The following is a 20,565-nucleotide window of genomic DNA, read 5'->3' on the forward strand; positions in this document are numbered from 1 at the left end:
CTCAAGCCGACTATATATGAGGGTGTGAGCAAATCCCGAGCAATGAATAGATTAACCGGACTGCTGCTCAATTATAGTATAATAACAACGCACAACTTATTTTGTAAGCCACAATTTTCGACCTATATTCTTTGCCAATCAAATTTCGTTCATTCGTACCTTCTCAAGCAAATACAATTATGACCAATTATAATATGCAACCGTACCTTCTAAGCAAATCAGCTAAGTAATCATGTTTTAATCTAACGACTTACGTCAGAGTACGTTATCTACATCATGGTTTACGTTTTGACTGGATACAGACCACGTTCTAATCTACGTTGGCATCATGGTTCAATCGAGGTATAAGCCCAGCCCATGAACACTGCAAGGTTTTAAATTACCTCCCATACAATACGGTCAAAACCTGCCATACAACATTTGATAAAAATTGAGGGTATAAAAAAAACTCGGTACCCTCATTTTTTATAAGGATTTAGAATGTGTATTAACAGCGGATAAAAAGTGTTGCTGTTATTTACTTGTGTGTATAGGTTTATTACTAACCGAAAGTATCTCAAAACCAAGCCCCTGTGTGTTATTCATATGACTATGATACACCTATTTGTACCAAACCTCAGCTAGATATTTGAAAAATTGACCGAGTTATGATAAATTGAATTTTTACGACCGGTGATGTGGCACTCATGTGTTAAGAAATCTACAGATCGTGAAGCGTTTTCAAACTATATCTCTAAAATTAATCTAAAAAGCAATCGACATCAGAAGATATGTTATTCATATGACTATAACACACTTAATTGGATGCACAAAACCAATACATCAAAAAGTTAAAAGCTTTTAAGGGTGTGTCAGTTATGAAATTACTTAGATTTATATTAATGATTTCGGCTTCTGAAAACAAATCTGGCGTGTTCACATCTGAACATCTATAGACCACTGAGATACCTGATTACAAACTCTCCCTACAGACCACTGAAATACCTGTTTACAAACACATATCATACTAAAACCATTGAGATACCTGGTCAAAAACGCCTACATTAGACTATTGACGCAACACTTCCTCAGCGATCAACTCCAGTCAAGATAAATATATTTTTAACTCACCTGGTCCGTTCGTCGTCTATCGTCCATCGTCCGGCGTCAATTTTTTTTAGCTTTAAACAACTTCTTCTCAATAACAAAAGGCCTAGGGGATGATATTTGGCCAGAAGCAAACTGGAATGAAGGGCTACAAAGTTTGTTAAAATAAATGACCTTCACCCATTTTCAAGGTCACATGGGTCAAATATGTTAAAAACTTTAAACAACCTCTTTTCAATAACCAAAATGACCAGGGAGATGATATTTGGCCAGTAGCATGCTTGGGTGAATGGCTACCAAATTTATTCAAATAAATGACCTTCAACCATATTCATATTCAAGGTCACAGGGGTCAATTGTCTTTTTCAGAATAACCAAAATCCCCAGGTTGATGATATTTAGCCAGTAGCATGCTTAGATAAAGGGCTACACAGTTTGCTCAAATGAGGTCATAGGGGTCAAATATGTTAACAATTTCTACTGAATAACCAAATGCCCAGGGAGATGATATTTGGCTAGTAGCATTTTGAGATGAAGGGCTACCAAGTGTGGTCTAATGAATGACCTTCACCCGTATTCAATTTCACAGTGGTCAAATATGTTAAAAACCTTAAATAACTTCTTTTTAATAACCCAAATGTCTAGGGTGATGATATTTGGCCAGAAGCTTGCTAGGGTTAAGGGCTACCAAGTTTGTTCAAATGAATAACCTTCACTCATATTCAAGGTCATAGGGGTCAAATATGTTAAAAACTTTTAACAATTTCTTTTGAATAACAACAATTTTTAAACAACTGAGGACTGACGTAAAGAAGGGGTATTTCGTCCATTTTAGTTTAAGCGATCTCTTTTTTAGAACTAAGATATGTATATCATCCATATTTGGTTGGAACCATTCTCATGTGGTGAGGATTTACAATTGTACAATTAGAGCGCCTGGCCACCCGGAGGAAGTGGGATACGGGCGGGATCAAATGGGGGTAATTTTGTTATATTGCTTTAAACGACATCTACTCTGAAAAAGGTATCAGTCTTATTTGATTTGGAGATTCTCAGGTTGTGTTTCAGTCGAATGGCTGACCCTATCAGAAGTGACCACCACCAAAGGGATTTTGGTTTTGGTCACAATTTGGAAATACTTGGGATCCTCACCCTATAACCATACACATGTGTACCATTGCTGTGCATAAAGAAACAAAAGTAATTATGGTATTAAAATTAACTTCTGGAGTCTAGCCACACCCCCAATGGACTTAGTTTCAGGATCACATATTTTAAACAATTGAGATCCCGACCAAATACTTTTATATACAATTGTTAATCATAGAGAGATTAATACTATGCTACCAGGATGGCCCATGGATCTGATCCAACCCTTAGAGACTTATTCCACGGGTCGTAACTGATCCCCATCTTATAATCATCATCATGCTCTAGGGATTTAGTCCCTGGTTCATCGATTTAAAACTGGTGAGATCTCCACCCCATAAAATAAGATTTCCAGCTCATAACACTGTTCAGTTGGATGTGGGCGACGACATATTCAAAAATGGTTACAAAAATTCGATCAAACAAATTTGTTAATGTGCCATAAAACGGGCATGAGTATGAAACCATACAATCCGTTTGATGGATATTTCAAGACTGAAGATATTTTGATATTGGAGAGTTGGTTTCGTAACGATTTAAATACATTTTGTTTCGTCGTATTGAATTGTCTATCCAGATTAAAACCCGTTGTTCTGTCTTTATTAATGCATCAACGAATATAATCATTTCTATTCTAAACTAAATATCGTGGATTGTTTCCGTTCTGTTGACGGGGGCAATAGCAAAATTAAAACTCATTTACCGCGTTTGTTTCCCCTCTGTTGTTTATTTGAACGTGTCTAGCTTTTCTCGATCTTAACCTCGACCTTGGCCTATATCTCTTTTGAATTTGACCTAACATTGCGTAATAAAACCTGATCACATAGGATCGAAAAGGACCCCCTTTAATACTTACGAGATTACTTCTTTTTTAAATACTTAAACAATTAATAACACTAATAATAATAATTCGAGGTTCTTATATACCGCTTTATCACAACCTACTTAGTAGGTCCTCTCAAAGCGGTACACAAATTATTATCCGTGGTTATAGGCCTTTGCAACCAGCCAGTATCTTTCTCAATTCCCTGGGGGACCATACAGCCGGATCTGCCATTTCAGCGCTAACACCTAGCATTCAACAATTATAGCACTGCCCAACCACGTACTCATTTACAACTGAGTAGACTGGAACAAGTGGAGTAAAGTATCTTGCTCTAATATACAACACAGTGCCGTGCCATGACTTGAACCCGCAACCCTTCAGTCACGAGCCCGGCGCCCTACCCTAGACTACCGTGCCTGCATTAAAGGGGCATCACGCTGAAGTAACTATTGTTTTTGTCTTTTTTTTCAAATACTACATAAAAATAAGTGAGACTCCTTATGGAAAATAACGATCGGATTTGGATGAAATAGATTCATAAAAATAATTAAATCTAAGATAATCATCGGCATTTCTAACTGTCTGACCAACGTTTTGTTCAGGGATTTCCTTCTACTAGCGCATGCGCATTGCACACCATTTCTTTGTAAACAAAATGACTGGCCGTGTGAAGAAAGCCAAAGAAAAGTGCTGTACCGTGTCAGCTACGAAGCGAAAAGTTGCCAAATGGTCAAAAGATAGCGCAAGGAGTACGTTACGAAATCATTATTACAGGTGGGAAGTATTCAAAGGAGAAAATAACTGCCCTAGCAGTTTGTACGGTGCATGTATTCTTCCGGATAGCCGGTTAAGCTGAAATGGAATCGACAGAAATGCTGGCGCTGTTTATGTTAGGAATAAATATCTAAAACTATTAACTTCGCTAGTATCTTTGTCTGAGTTTGAACACAGATGAACTTAGTTTAATATGTCAATGGGCATGTATCGGTGATAGTTTACTTTGTGTTTCTATAATTATACAGTGGTTTATGCGAAAGGAAGGGATAAGTGACTGGTTAGTTTGATTTTGTCATGAGGCCCTCACAGGGTTAACTGTTGTGATAGCCACGGCGTATTCTGTCTCTGTCGGTACTCGTGATCGGGGTCAAATGAGATACGTGCGCTTTTAGATTTACATAATTTATAATATTACCGGGTTCAGTAAAATGGTATGATTTGATTATATTGCTGAATTAAACGATTTTTTGTTTGTTTTTACATACAAGATTTAAATTAGTACTAATATGAATACCCAGCTTCCTCTGGCGTGACGACGCAATATATACAAAACATCTCTCGTCGTCAGAAAGCTACATTATCGCAGCTAGATTAAAAATGTCAAAATGACAGGCCATGATGAATAACTGAGGAAGGAGAACCTACTTCTAGTAAATAGGATCGCATAACAATGTTTTTTAAAGATCGGATTATAATTCGTTATGCGCGGCGTTACAACAAAGATTCTCTCCCGTAAATCAAACCAAATTATACCGTTCCCAACTTAAGAGTCGTTGCGCAAAACCCGGCGAAAGTTTACCAGAGTTAGCACAGGGTATTTTGAGACTCACTCAGCTGGCGTATCGTGGCGCTACGCCAGAAATTTGGCCAATCTTGGCGAAGGATTCTTTCATAGACGCGTTACCGAGTTCCGAGTTACGAATTCGGGTCCAGCAGAGTAGACCGACTGATTTAAACGACGCTGTCCGGTCGGCTGTAGAGTTAGAAGCTTTCGAGAGGGCCGAAAGATGTCGTTTGGATTATAAGCCGCACGCCAGGGCGGCTGGGTCGAGTGATGTTGTCATAGAAGATACTAAACCTGATGCATTAACAACATTGCAAAACATGGTGGAGGAGTTGGCGAAAGAAGTCAAGTCTCTTAAAGAACACAAACCCCGGCCATGGAACAAAGGGGGAGGTAACTGTTATTTCTGTGGCGAATCGGGACATTACAAACGTAACTGCCCGAAGAGGCAAAATGCGAGCGCCGAAAATAACGCCAGGAGAACTAACATGGGAGCGGGGTATCATCAAATGGAATCAGGGATGTATATCACAGCGGAGGTAAATGGATTGATGACCGATCTTCTTGTCGATACAGGTGCCACTTTAACACTTCTTTCGTATGACGTATATCAAAATATCCCAGTAAAGGATAGACCTGAGTTACAAGAGTTTCAGCAAGACATTTTGACGGCAAAATTTCTGGTTACGATTGACAAGCGTGCCATAAATCTGGAAGCGTCCGTTGCAGATATTACGGCGAATGGTATCCTTGGCCTTGATTTCTTGCGACAGAGCGACTGTCGCGTGGATCTGAAGCAAAACACAATGACCGCAGATGGAAAAGTGATCCCATGTCGTCTAATTGGAAGGTTTGGGTGCAGCAGGGTTAGCCTTGCGGAAAACATGAGTATACCGCCACGCCATGAAGTAATCGTGAAAGGCGAAATGAACGGTGAAGGTCTTCATGAGACGTATGGAATAGTAGAACCTATAGACCACAAAAGTAAGACTGGCAACGCAATTTTAGGGCGAACACTCATCAAAGGTACCAAGACCATCCCTATTCGATTATTGAATCCAACGGACGAAATCCAAGTGCTATACAAGGGTAAACAGTAGGAAAATTTGAGCCCATTACACAAGTCATTCGAAAAGTTACAACGTGTAGATTGACAAAGACGGTTCCAGAACATCTTCAGAAACTATATCAAAGCACTGTTGAAAATCTGGATGCAGAACAAGCCCAAGGCGTTAAAGAGCTCGTTTGCGAGTATTCGGGATTGTTTTCTAAGGACGATCAGGATCTGGGCCAAACCGATATTGTAAAACATAGAATTGAGACAGGAAGAGGGAAACCTATCAAACAACCGCCGCGACGTTTGCCGTTTCACTCTCAAAAAGAAGCGGATCGCCAGGTTGATGAAATGCTGGAAAGGGGAATCGTGGAAAAAGCAAGCGGTCCGTGGGCTTCAGGAATAGTCCTGGTTAAAAAGAAAGACGGCAGTACGCGCTTTTGCGTTGACTATCGCGCTTTGAACGACATTACAATTAAAGATGCTTACCCGTTGCCTAGGGTTGACGATGGTTTTCCACTCTGGATCTATTGCCCGGATATTCTTTTCCAATTCACGGTATTACCATTCGGTCTATGCAATGCTCCAGCAACGTTTGAGCGCCTCATGGAGGTAGTGATGGCCGGATTGCAATGGGAGGTGTGTCTCATTTACTTGGACGACATAATTGTACACGGAAGGACATTTACAGAGTGTATGGATAACACGAGAAAGGTTTTTGATCGCCTAGGCAAAGCTGGATTGAAGCTGAAACCGCGAAAGTGCACTCTCTTTTCCCAAAAGGTGTCGTTTCTGGGACACATTGTATCAAGCAACGGGATAGAGACAGATCCAGAGAAGACGACTAAAGTCAGCGGGTGGCCAGTACCAACAAATGCAGCTGAAGTACGCAGTTTTCTTGGCCTTTGCGGTTATTACAGGAAATTCACCGAGAGCTTCTCGCATATAACAGCACCACTACACAAACTAACAGGTAAAACGGAAAAGTTTGTGTGTACAAACGAATACCAAAACGCTTTTGATGTACTAAAAAGAAAGCTTACATCAACACCCATATTAGCGCATCCAGATTTCGAGTTGCCGTTCATTCTCGATACGGACGCCAGTAATTCGAGTATCGGTGCAGTTTTGTCACAGGTACAAAACAATCAGGAACGTGTGATCTGTTACGGAAGTAGAACGTTATCCAAGATTGAGAAGCGTTACTGCGTAACCCGCAAAGAATTGCTCGCCGTCGTGCACTTTATTCGATATTATCGACACTATTTGACGGGAAAACGGTTTTTGGTGAGAACTGATCACAGCGCGCTGCGTTGGCTTATGAAAAAGAAAGAACCAGAAGGACAAACGGCGAGGTGGATCGAAACGTTGTCAACATTCGAATTCGACATTCAGCACAGACCCGGTAAACAGCACGGAAATGCCGAATCCCATGCCCTCAGTGCGGCAAGAAAGCGGGAAAAGGTGGTGAAAATGCAAAGCATGTACGCGCTGCAACTTATGACCAAGAAAAACAAGTTGGGAAAATGTCTATAAAGGAAGACCAAGAGAGCGACAAGGCAATTTCATCACTCAAGTCTTGGATAAAGAACCAGAAACGGCCGGACTGGAAGGAAATGGGCGCGGAAGGCAACGAATTGAAGTCATACTGGGCGCAGTTTTACAGGTTCCGGATAAGGGATGGAGTTGTATACCGGTCGTGGAATGACACCAGGAAGCAGACATGGTCTTGGCAGATTGTAGTGCCACGGCGTTTGAGAGTTACTGTCTTAAAGCAAATACACGACGATGGAAGCGGAGGTCATTTGGGAATACGCCGAAGCTTAAAGAGGGTACGACAAAAATACTACTGGCCTGGGCTTCTAAAAGGACGTGCGGCAGTGAATAATCAGTTGCGAAAAGTGTGCAAGAGGTAAGCATGTTAATCAGACGAGGAGGGCTCCGATGCAGCTGGCACAAAGCGGCATGCCGATGGAACGTATCGCTATAGACATCACAGGGCCATTGCCACGAACGGAAGACGGGAATCAGTACGTTTTAGTAATCAGCGATTACTTTACGAAGTGGACAGAAGCCTTTGCAATGCCAAATCAAGAGGCTATAACCGTGGCTAACATACTAGTGGAGGAGGTTATTACCAGATTCGGATCACCAACGTACATACATTCCGATCAGGGCCGCCAGTTGGAAAGCGTTTTATTTAAGCAGATGTGTGAGCTGTTAAACATCCAGAAAACTCGGACAACACCATACCACCCACAGAGCGACGGAATGGTAGAACGGTTCAATAGGACACTAAAAGAAATGCTTAAGTCGTTTGTGAATGAAAACCAAACCGACTGGGATATACAACTGCCATATTTGATGATGGCATATAGGTCGTCGGTACATGATTCCACAAACTTCACACCAAGTTACCTCATGTTGGGCCGGGAAATTGCTATGCCGCTGGACGTGATGATGGGAAGGCTACCGGACGAGAACGGTACGGATATTAGACAGTGGGTTACTTTCATCCAGCAGTCACTGCAACAGGCATATACCTACGTCCGCGAGTTTACTCGAGCGTCCACTTTGCATCAGAAACGGTATTACGATCGAAGGTCAGTGAGCAGAAAGCTTTAACCGAAAGACCAGGTATGGGTTTATTTTCCAACTGTTAAACCCGACAAAAGTCCGGCAGAAACAGTAAGGACATTATTTTGTTCTGCTTGTTGTTTGCAGAGAATGGGAGGAAACAGATCAGCGAGACTGGAATGCTACGCGTGGAAAAGAAGTTTCTGGGAGATGAGGTGCTTACAAACACACCCAGGGACCAGAGGGACTCGAGGGATAGGAGTAGGGGTAGGAATAGATCGCCACTACGTTTTCCATGTGACCAGTTTGATAGAACCTGTGGTCGCAAGGCCGACATGGAGAGGCACAGGAAGCGTTTCCATAGTGACCCCACAGAGCGGAAGCCGACTCGACCACAGGCAACTTCTAAGAAGACGGAAGCGTCACCGTCTGAGTCACCGAAACGGAGAAGGTGAGCGCCAGCAGCAGCGGCAGCCAGGACAGAGGAGCAGGCGACTTCATCGGGTTGTGTTAAGGAAACAACGGTCGAGGTTACTAGTGCGGAGACGGAATTGGGGCCAGACCCAGACGTGTCACTGGCTATGGCAACACGCCAATACCAGATAGATTCGCTTATGTCGCCAATTTCTGCTAGCTCACCGAAGAAGACTACCACCGCGAACACTGCAACTGCAAACACCCCGACAAAGGCCCTGGTTACGGATGAGCAGAAGGACGAGGAGGATGCCAGAAATTCCACCATGCCGGTGCCGCTGCAACGAAGCTTTGGCGTACAGTGTAATCTTCGGATTAAACATCACAGGCGTAAAGAGTCCACAGTAAGGACTACCGTTGTCGACGGAGAGACTGTATAAAGATCCATTGTTCATGTAGTTATTTGGGACGAGAACGAGGAGGTTTGCCCAATCTAACGCGGGACGCGCACAGAATGATGGACATTTAATTTTCTTCTAGTTTATTGATTTATCAGAAAAGTGTAAATTAACTGTGATTTACGTGAATATAACAGCGAAGTTATTGTTGTGAATAAGAGAATTTGTGAATGCTTAAAAGGTCGTGTGCGAGGAATTCGGCTGGATCAGTGTGGAAGAGTGATAGAATTTTGGAATGTATAAATGTATAGGTTTGTGATGATTAGAATTGTTGAAACATTTGTTTATTTTGTTGAATGCTGATGTTTATTATTTTTCTTTTGGGGGTAATTTCATTTGTGTATACTAAAAGTAGAGTTGGCCGAGACGTCCAACCCGGAGGCGTGGGTAATGTAATGTTTTGTGATATAATGTGTTTTCCGAATTAGTCTAGTGTTAACTTGTATTTATGTCCGTTATATGTCCATAATATAAATAATATATAATATAAAATAAGTCTTACCTGTAGTCATTTGTGCGTGTCGTATTGTTTGTACACCGTGTATAAGTTTCACTCTCAGTGACCGAGCACGTGCAGTGAAGTCATGTGTGGCATACCTATGGAGTTATACCGGAGTACGGTTGGTTAGGTTACATTACGGGTATATAAGGTCGGGGCATTGAGTGGAACGGCCCTTCTCTCTTTCGCTGGAGTCGGAGTGGACAGACGATGGTGAGCAATGATGTATTAAAGACATTGTAACTCAGTGAGGGAAAACGCCCATGTCCGGGATTGCCGTAGGGGTTGGCGCGGACGCCGGAGAGTTTGAGGCGTAAGGGGTGACGCAGACGCCGGGAGTTGGGCGGAAGGTTGCCAGGGCGCCGGGGGACGGAACAACGGGACGGACAAGTACAGGGTGACGACGATGGCGATGTGGGTTCCTCCTCACTGAGTTACTGATAGTTATTGATAGTTGGCATCGTTCATAACGCCGGCGTAACGCCAGCTATACGCCAGTTAGCGCCGGGCACATTTTACCCCAAAGCTATACCCAAGAGCCGTACTCCCATCATGAATGTAGTGTACTTATGATTTGTATTCTATGCCTATATTCTGTATTGTGTCTGACTCCTAAATGTAAATAAACCCTCTATATGTAGATGATTGTATTTGTGAATTCTTTAAATAAGACACTACTACGCAAACTTGGCAGGGAGTCGCCTCGAGAAGCGGCAACGATAATCTAACCGGAAACGGAAGGCAAATCCTTTACAATAGTAACACAAAACGAAACTACAATATTATGCTATCTTTTTACTTTACATCAAGCAGAACGGGCTTTAAAAATTTAATATCAGCCTCTGTAGATGTAGCCTCTAGAGTGCCACAGGGATCTGTCATCGGACCCAGTCTGTTCCTCCTCTATGTCAACGATTTGCCACTCAACATCACATCTAAAGTGCGCCTGTTTGCCGACAACACAATAATCTATCTTACGATCACATCGGACACTGACGCAAACATTTTGCAACATGATCTCGAAAAATTAGCAGTATGGGAACAACAATGGAAGATTGAATTTCACCCGGGAAAGTGCCAAGTATTATCTATCACCAGAAACAGAAACAAAATCAACCACAAATACACCCTTCATGGACATGTTTTAGAGGCAGTGATATCAGCCAAATATCCTGGATGTACCATCACGCAAGATCTCAAATGGGGCGTACACGCCAGCAACAACTGTGGCAAAGCGAATCGTACCATCGGATCCCTAAAACGAAATGTCAACATCAACTCCGAAAGCATCAAATCAAAGGCATACACCACCCTAGTTAGACCGGTTATGGAGTATGCAAGCACTGTGTGGGACCTCTACCAACAGAAAGACATTGACAGGTTAGAAATGGTACAACGGCGGGCTGCTAGATATGCCACCAACACTTACAGACGGACAGCTAGTGTCACCAGCTTACTAGAGCACCTCGGTTGGGCGTCGTTGAAAGACAGAAGACAACAAGCAAGACTACGTATGCTGTTCAAGATCCACCACAACCTCGTGTATACCAACTCCGACATGCTTATTCCACCGAGCAGACTGTCGAGGAATTCACACAGCCTTTCCTATCAAATTCCATCATGTGGTAGTGACTACAGGAAGTTCTCGTTCTTCCCACGAACCATCAGAGAATGGAACTCCTTACCAGCGGACACTGTCACCTCAGATGACCTAGAGGTCTTCAGATCTCGGTTATCTGTGCCGCTGTACTAATTTCCATCTTTTTTATCCTGTTTTTAACCAATTTTTTCAACAATGCGCACTCCAAAAACAAAAATGTCATTATAATCAACGTGATGATTGTGGACATTACTTGGCAGAAGCAGAAGTTCCTGGAGGTATCCCACTAATGGCTATGTGTTCTGCTGACTTGGTTGACTATTAGTTAGACTAACGCCTACTTATGGAGAAAATCAGCCAGAAATAATCAACCCGGGTAACACAAGTTGGCGAACTTTCTGTATCGAATCAATACCTGTCCCCAATCGATGTACCCGATGTGCAATAGTGGTTGCGTTTGCACCCACTAATGTAACAGGGTTCGTTAGAATTTGAAATAGGAATATCAAAACGGTTCCAATAGACAAATGTCACCACTGTTTTTCTTAATTTATGGACACTAAAAGACCTGTATTCATTGTTGAACAATTTGGAAAGTTTCTCGACTAAAATTATATATATCAAAGACAACAGGTTTGAACTAGCGTTCTACAAACAAAGAGAAAAGACGTTTCTGGGAATAGCTTGGGTATCACAAACTAAAACCCTGAGCATTTACTTAGGAAACAAGACAAAGGTATATCAAATCTTGATTGGGCGGATAGCATAAGAGATACTGGTGCACTAATTATTCTAATTAAAAACTGGAATAAGAGAAAATCGACATTTTGGTAAATCTGGCATTATTTCAATGAAGTTAATACCTAAGATACAGTGTAACGTACCAACAATACGTAGCAGGTGTCCAAAAAATAAATAATGAACAAAGAGCTGTAGAGGAAGTAGGCAGCTTTATATGGCATAATGGACCAGACATGAACTATCATGGATTCAATGTTTGTTATCCTCCGTAGACGCCGACAGGAAATCAAATCGGCGGGTCAGTAAAATTGCTTTTGCGTATGTCCCCGGGCTGTATAAAAATCTCCCAAACAGGAAAAACACGAGTTGTATGGGTATATTAAGAGAAAGAAAATCGGTTCAGGATTATAGTTATACGGATGCCGGTATACGAAATGAAGAAAATTTGGGGTAATATGCAAAATTATTAGAATTAAACGGTGTTTCTCCGATCCTCAGAAACTGAATAAAATCCCAATCTACTTTTACTTTTAATGATATAATAGATAGTAATGCAATTATTAATGAAATAATATTCATCGAAAGTTAACTCCAAAAGAAGCTGGATTAGCGAAGTAGGGATAATAAAACATTGCAATTCCTAAAGAATGAAAGGAATAAATTAAACACAATGCTTGAGATAATGTTGAAATGAATAATTCTTTAACAGTGTTCGACAACGGAGCGGATGTTTTTAATTGATAAAGTAAATATCTTCATTTATTTGGCATTTATAAGACAACAATCTTTGTCATGTAGAAATAGGTAGTAGAACGTTCCGGAGTTAGACAAATATTGTGCCTTATTTGAATGTATCTAACATATTCACATGGAAGCGTTTTAACAATATTTTACCGACTAGAGTGGAAAAGTGTTAAGGATGAACTTTGTTTTATATGTGATGTAAAAAGATGATTTTATGCATTACTTTGATTAACCCAAAAATAGGAGCTTATTAAGCAGTACAAGTCATAAAATCGACTTAAGAACGCTAAACTTCCATTACTGTGATTGGATATAAGATCAATGATCCCCAATAGAAAGGTTATAGTATTCTCGTGTCATTGATTGGCTTTACAATATGTACAAATATTACCATATTCCCAATAGAAAGCGTGTAAACTGGTCAATTCTAACTATATTCTTCACGAAAAAGCTGCTTTAAAAAGGGATGGGAATGGCAATTCTAGAGTGATATTGAAAAGGCTTTATGTGAGTAATTTATTACTGTTTATCTTCTAAAGCAAATTATACACACATTAGAAAACAATAAATGAACAAACAGTTGCAATGATGATGCTATAGGCTCTAGGCGCCAAGTACCTTGATCGGTTAAAGTAAATTACGATTTATACATCGTTTTCCTAACACAGCAATACATTATGGTATGTTATAGTAGTGAGTACAATCGTATGTTAAAGATAACTATTCTGTTAATCAGACAAGCAAGCATACACGATACATAACTGATTAGAATAATGATATACAACATTTGATGAAGCGCCCTATCTAGCTAACATAAGCCACTCTAAAGCGCTTTACAGTGCATAGATATACAATTAATAAAATTAGCATATACATTAATCAATACAATTTTGAGGAATTCGCAGAAGCTGCCTTATCAGGCGCTAACTACTAGTCCTATGCCACCTGGCTTATATCTCCCTATGTATGTATGCCTGCGTATGTGCTGGAGATGTAATGTGGCTAACATAAGCTATGAGATGTGATGTCTTTCAAAAAACGGTATATGTAAGTATTTAACTGCCTACAGATGGCATCGATAATCAATATATTGACTGAAATGTTAAATGAAAGAAATGTAATATTTGGCGGATATTCCACAAAAGATTGAATCAATATTTATGCAAGGTGTATGCAAACCTGAAATGAATCGCATACATACATTAAATCTTTGAAGCTCAAGGCAACGCTCAGGTGAATACTAACGTCAATGCGTTTCGTTTTCTTTTCAGCATTTAGATAAACAGCAGACCCGTGACATGTTGATGACTGGTGTGGAGTCTGAACGTACCAACCCGTGGCGAAACCCCGTCATGGTTTCTTAATTAGTGGCCGTGGTTGACCTTCACCTTGTTAGCCACGTGCACGGTCATCCCTATTCAGCCACAGTGGCATGGCTATTGATATACACAATTTACTCAGTATTCATTTTAAAATAAACCAGTACTCCCGTTATTTTTAAAATTCATAAATTTATGGCTTCTACGCACCTCTCCTTCTGTCTCAGCAGTAGTTTAGACCAAATTGGATTTGCAACTGTTTGACCGCTAGCATCACCGGTGAGTCCTAGAAGGACGAAACAGCTGTGTGATGTAGTGTAATTGTATTGGCATCCTAGTTGTTTTAAAGGTGCAATGTGTGTGTTACGTTCATCTATAAATAAAAGATAAATAAAAACAAAAACAGTTGACAAAAATAGTGGAACATACGACGATGCCGCATGTGTACCAGTGAGCAGTGGTTCGCGTGTCATCAAAAAAGCTTCCCACATATCAGCGCCCTACCATACTAGCGTGAGGTAACGGGCCGGGAATCGTCTGGAAGGTCGGCTCGATGTTTCGATTTTTATTGTGAGAAGATTGCTCTTGTAATGAACAGCAAACCTGATACACCCTAATCTAAAACCTAATTTCGTTTCGTCTACTTAGTTAACGACATTTTGTTTTTATTTTGGTTACAAGGCGTGATATAATATACATACCGGTATTATATCTTAATTCCGGAAATCACTGGTCCTGTCAATTCGTCCGCTTACCTACGTGCCAAGTGTGAACCTGGTAGAATCTCCTTTTTGTGTCTGTGGCCACCCCTGTGAACACTCATACCATTAATTTTTCCAATGTCCAATGTACAGGAACATTAGACATGAAATGTTAAATAAGTTGATACCATATCATCCTGTGCACCTAGAGTTACTATTGTCTGGAAATGTTGATTTATCAAATGTTGACAATGAGCGTATTATTGAAATTGTTCAGGCTTGTATTTATTCAAGTGACCGTTGACTTTAAACATATTTTATTGTCCAAATATTGGCACAAAAGGATCAGGCACAAGTTATTTCAACTTATGAAGCCGTCTCCTATTGACATAACAAATTTACAGACAAATGATGGCACAAATAATTATAAATTCAATTTTTAAAACAAGTCAATTTTTCACGGGAATAAACATATATAAGCATAAAGTTCAAAATCTTCCGCTGGATTTAATGAATTTTTGCACATGATCAAATAAGTAATAATTTTCCTCCAAAGCCAACAACTCATTTCCAAATAATAGTAGTTTTAAACTTATTTGTGTATTTAAATTACTTAAAACTTGAAACATGTCAGTACGAACAGTTGCATAACGTTGGCACTCAAAAAAGAAGTGATATGCGTTTTCACAATGATGTAAACAATTTGGACAGTGTGAGTCAGTAACTAAGTTTGCAAGGAATAGGTCATCTTTAAGAGAACTGCATTTATGTCTTAACCTGGTATGTATAATATTTAGTTTTCTTTCGCCATACTTATAATAGCAAGGTTGACTAGTAGGAATATTTTGGGATANTATTAGTCCACAGACATATGTATACATATAAATCAACAATAGTGAGTACTTAACATACTGTCTATAATGATCCACAAGTATATAGTTGTTTTTTGAAATCATACTGACTTGTCTCTTTGTTTCTTTTTTGCCTTTGATCCTGACTCTAGCTCTTCAGCTGGAGTTGGTGGAGACCGCACATTTTATTAAATTGCTACAATACAAGTTACAAAAAAAAAAGAAAAATAACAAAATTACAAAGACAAATGGCACTCTCCTTAATATTTAAGAAAGATGACCCTCTTGACTTAAAAAAACTGGCGTCCTATCACATTACTCAACGTAAACTACAAGATACCAGCACGATGCGGAAAGGATCAAACCACTACTCCCAAACTTTTTTAACACCGACCAAAACGGCTTCATTAAATTTGATACATAGGTTATACCATCCGACAAATTCAAGACATAATTGATAATGCAGAAAAAAATAAAATGAATGGAACAATATTATTTTTAGACTTCGCTAAAACTTTCGATACCATGGAATGGGAATTTATTTATCAAACAATGCCAAAATTTGGCTTCAATAACTCATTTATAAATTGGATAAAAACATTATATAATGATTTTTGAATGAATAATCTGTGTAATTAACAATCATGGATGGATCTAAGATCCAATCAAAATATCACGTGGTAAAAGACAGGGTTGTCCTGCATCCACATTATTGTTCGTTATGGCAGCAGAAGTAATGGCTATAAGAATCAGAAGCAATCAAAACATACAAGGAATAGCAATACAAAATCAGCAAAACATACCGTACAAAATATCACAACTAGCAGACGACACAACACTGTTCTTAAAGACAAAACATGATATTACTAAATCACTAAATATAATAGAAACATTTGGAACCTACTCTGGTCTAATATTGAATAGAGAGAAGTCAAAAGAACTCATACCAGGTAATCAGACACAGATCAACGACAATTTTGAAGGAATTGCATGGACTGATATTACAATCAAAGCACTAGGAGTTCACTTTGGACTAAATAAGCAACAAACACTACACTTAAATTGGAAAAGTAAACTGGATAAAGTTAAAAAACTAATAAACAATTGGAAAATCAGAAAACTTACTATAATAGGGAGAATACAAATAGTAAAATCACTGCTAGTACCACAATTAACATACCTAATATCTGTATTATATGTACCTCAAAACATATTAAAATAATTTGAAAAGTTGATATATAATTACAAGCGAAAAAAGGTAAAAAGAAATATAATAATCAGACCATACACTGAAGGTGGGCTCAACTCAATCGATATAAGATCACATATTGATACATTAAGAATAAGCTGGCTGAAAAAAAGCTGTTATCATATAGGAAGCTGCATTATGGAAAATTAACCCAATGCTACAACTAAACACTTTCGGCAAAAATATGCTTATATGTAAAATGAATCTAGACAACTTAAAAAATCTCTCAAAAAGTGAAAATCTATCCCCTTTCTATTATGAAATCATAGCAGCATGGATCAAACTGCTAGAACCAAACAAAGAACCAAAACATTATAACACCATGTTAGCTCAAATTATATGGGGGAAAAAGACATATACAGATGAAAGGTAAAACCATATGTTTTAAAAAATGGATAGAATCAGACATTGTAACTATCAAAGATTCATTACAACACAATGTAGAAATAAATGTTAATGCATGGAAAATTAACAAATGAAACTAATTGGCTATCAGAACTATCCACATTAAAAAGAAGCAATATCAAAAACCAAAATTAAAGAAAGTAATGTTAACATGCATAACTTTAAAGTTAAAATCCGGTCATCAAAATCCCAAAACTAGGAACAGTAACCATTAAAAACTGTAATAATTAAACAATCTACGAACACTAAGTCAAAATGCGTTCTGAAAAACCAATCGCAAGAATATCCTGGGAGAACAAGTTCAATAAAACAGCCAATTGAAATATACAAATTATTTTGTCTTTCAATACTTAATAAACAACAAGCTGAAAGAATATAAATGGAAACTAATAAACAAAATCCTTACATCAAAGCAAATTCTGCAGCAATGGAAAATAAGTGAAACACCAAACTGTCTGCAACACTATAAAAGATTATGAACATTTTTCATAAAATATAAATATTTACAAAATTTTCACAAGACAATCATATATATATTTTTTGAAAAACTAGGATATAAAAAAGATATGTTGACTCTAAAAAACTAAAAAAGCAATTGGATACAAGATAGAATACTCGAAATATAATGAAGGAAATGACCTTTTAACAAGCTTTGTAATTTACAGAAACTTTTATGTCACTGAGGCAAAAACAAAACAAGTAAATGTAACAAGTATATTCAAACAATATCTACAAATGACAGAAGATGTCAACAAATACCAAAAATGTCAATGCAAAACATTCAAAGATCCATAATCTTCTGTCAGATTGGGCTATGCTGATGCATTTTTTTAATCTTCATCAACGGTAACGTCTACCGAAGACATCTTACACGCATACAAGTTTATATAGTACCTTTCTTTCGTTTTTTTAATTGTGATTTGATTGGGACAGGAATCTACAGTTGATAAGTTAGTTTAGTTGGTAAGAGTGACATTATAATGATATGAGGTCCAGGGTTCGAAACCTAATCTTTTTCAAAATTGAATTTGTCAAAGCTTTAGTCAATCAAGAAAAAAGTTAACTTCCTGCCACTGGTCTTTAGCACACTGTTAAACAGTCAGGATATTGTATTGTTGGAGTTGAAAGTCAATATATCCAGGTAACTTGTTTGTTCATTTTGGTGTTTATGTCGGAACTACTTTCTTACTGTCAAGGCGTGCATAAATGTCCAGCAACCTTTCCAAGAGACTGCGAAATGTATGGAGAATGAGAAGGTTCATTTCAGAATCCCTTTCCATTTGTTTATGGTAGTTATAAATCGCAAAAATGCAGTTCAAAGGAACTCCAACGGCGTCATGGATCTGTTGTGTTACTTTGCAAACTTCCTGGCTCTCCAACATTTCTCGTACCGTTGCCGCACTTTGACTTGCTTTATCTATCTTGGTCAGCAAAACCACCATTTGAAGATTTTCTGGGAAAAGTTCATCAAAAAGAAATTACATTTTCGTCAGCATTGTTTAAGGAACTAAAGGGACAGCGCAAAAAAAGGTTTGATGGGCCTGCATCGCTCATCAAGTATTAATCCCACACTTCTTACCTTAAAAGTGATCTAAAATATAGCTACAGGCAAAATATCAGTATTTAAGACTACAAGTCATTCAAAAGAACCTTTTGGAAGATTTAAAAACATTTGACCCCTGTGACCCTGAAAGTCTAACAAGGTCATTACGTTGAACAAACTCTATAGCCCTTCATCTAAGCATGCAGTTTGCAAAATATCATTACGCTAGACCTTTCGTGTTTTGAGATTAGGTTATTAAAATGTTTATACATTTTTTGAATCAAATGGGTCAAGGTAATTCAAATGAAAAAGCTTGAAAGCCCTTCATCCAAGCATGCTACTTATTAAATATCAACATTTAAGGCTTTATGGTTATTCAGAAAAAGTCGTTTAAAGTTTAAAACATATTTGACCTCTGTGACCTTGAATATGAGTGAAAGACATTCATTTAAACAAACTTGGTAGCCCTTTATCCTAGCATGCTACTGGCTAAATCTCATCATCCTGGGCCTTTTGGTTATTCAGAACAAGTTGTTTAAAGATTTTAACATATTTGACCCCTGTGACCTTGAATATAAGTCAAGGTAATTCATTTTAAGAAACTTGGTAGCCCTTCTTCCAAGCATGATACTGGCCAAATTTTGTGAAGGAATATTGAAATTGAGAATATCTTAATTATCTTGCATGGAAAATTATTACAAACCTCTATCTTTGGTATACTTTTTGAAATGTTGCATTCTTGTAATATCACAGGCTGTTATCTTGTCTGAGCTGTCAAGGACATAAACAACACAGCACTTCAATGAGTCGCCCTGAAGGAAAAGAAAAAAAACTAAACTTAACAGCTGAATATGACTAATGCTAAAATACTGATTAAGTTACTTTAACAAAACGATGTGACCTAAGGATGGGTGCCAATTCGGGCCTTCTGGTGGCTATAATCGATGCGTTTCACTTTTTAGTTCTCTGGGCTATTTATATCCCAGAGACTATATATATAGCCATGGATCTAAAATTTTGTCGGAGTTTTGCTTGTAATCGCATCAGTGATATAACTTTGCATTTGTGGGAGAATATTGTGATGCCTGATTGCAAGTTTGATACAGTTTTCTTGAAAATATACTAAACTTAATTAGTTATCCTGTAATTAACTAAAATGTGAACTTTAACATGCTAAATATAGCACACACGTCAATTAACAGCGTGTGTAACATAAGTGTAAGTCGCTGTGTGTGTATATATATAGCGATAAATAGTTTTAAATGTCCATGTGACGGTAAGAATATAAATAAAACAAAACACGAAGACAAGTATAATCGGCTGGCGCTTTCGCCCATCTTGGGGTTAGCACCTGAAGAGCCCCAAGATGGGCGAAAGCGCTAGCCGATTATACCAGTCTTTTTGTTTTGTTTTATATATAACAGAAAAATGATCCTTACGTACGAAAATATATTCCTGTCTATGCAACAGACCCATGTTTGATATATATATATATGTATTTACATGTAGTTCCTGTATCAAGTTGTTTGTGATATAATCATTGAGCGTTTGCAACTGATTTGTATGGATTGTTGCATGGTGCAGTGGAGTAGATTGGGCCGATAGTGTGGGCGATTGATTGATTGATTGAATGGTATGACGTCATTCAGCAGACGAATCTATTGTGTGGGCCTCAAGGCTTGGGGCTGCAGGGGAAAATCATATTAGGAGTAAACGCATGCGTATCAGACATATGTACCACCTGGGGTATCCACATTCCCCATGGGAACCTTTCCCAATGCTGCTGGA

At 38.6% G+C, this 20,565-nt stretch overlaps 1 protein-coding gene across 4 annotated transcripts in view; it reads right to left on the reverse strand.

Moving 5' to 3' along the window:
• Positions 1 to 15,583: 15,583 nt before the first annotated feature.
• Positions 15,584 to 20,565, reverse strand: part of LOC110453746 (contactin-2-like) — a 47,232-nt gene continuing 42,250 nt past the window's right edge. For all 4 annotated transcript variants that reach the window (XM_021502865.1, XM_021502866.1, XM_021502863.1 and 1 more), the window contains exons 9-10: positions 19,481 to 19,589; positions 15,584 to 18,687 (exon numbers count right to left, since the gene is read on the reverse strand). In XM_021502865.1, the coding sequence (XP_021358540.1) occupies positions 18,401 to 18,687; positions 19,481 to 19,589 (396 nt within the window). In that variant the 3' untranslated portion in view covers positions 15,584 to 18,400. The remainder of the gene's footprint in view (positions 18,688 to 19,480; positions 19,590 to 20,565) is intronic.

Source organism: Mizuhopecten yessoensis, unplaced genomic scaffold (genome assembly GCF_002113885.1).
Source record: "Mizuhopecten yessoensis strain PY_sf001 unplaced genomic scaffold, ASM211388v2 scaffold7493, whole genome shotgun sequence".
Lineage (NCBI taxonomy): Eukaryota > Metazoa > Mollusca > Bivalvia > Pectinida > Pectinidae > Mizuhopecten > Mizuhopecten yessoensis.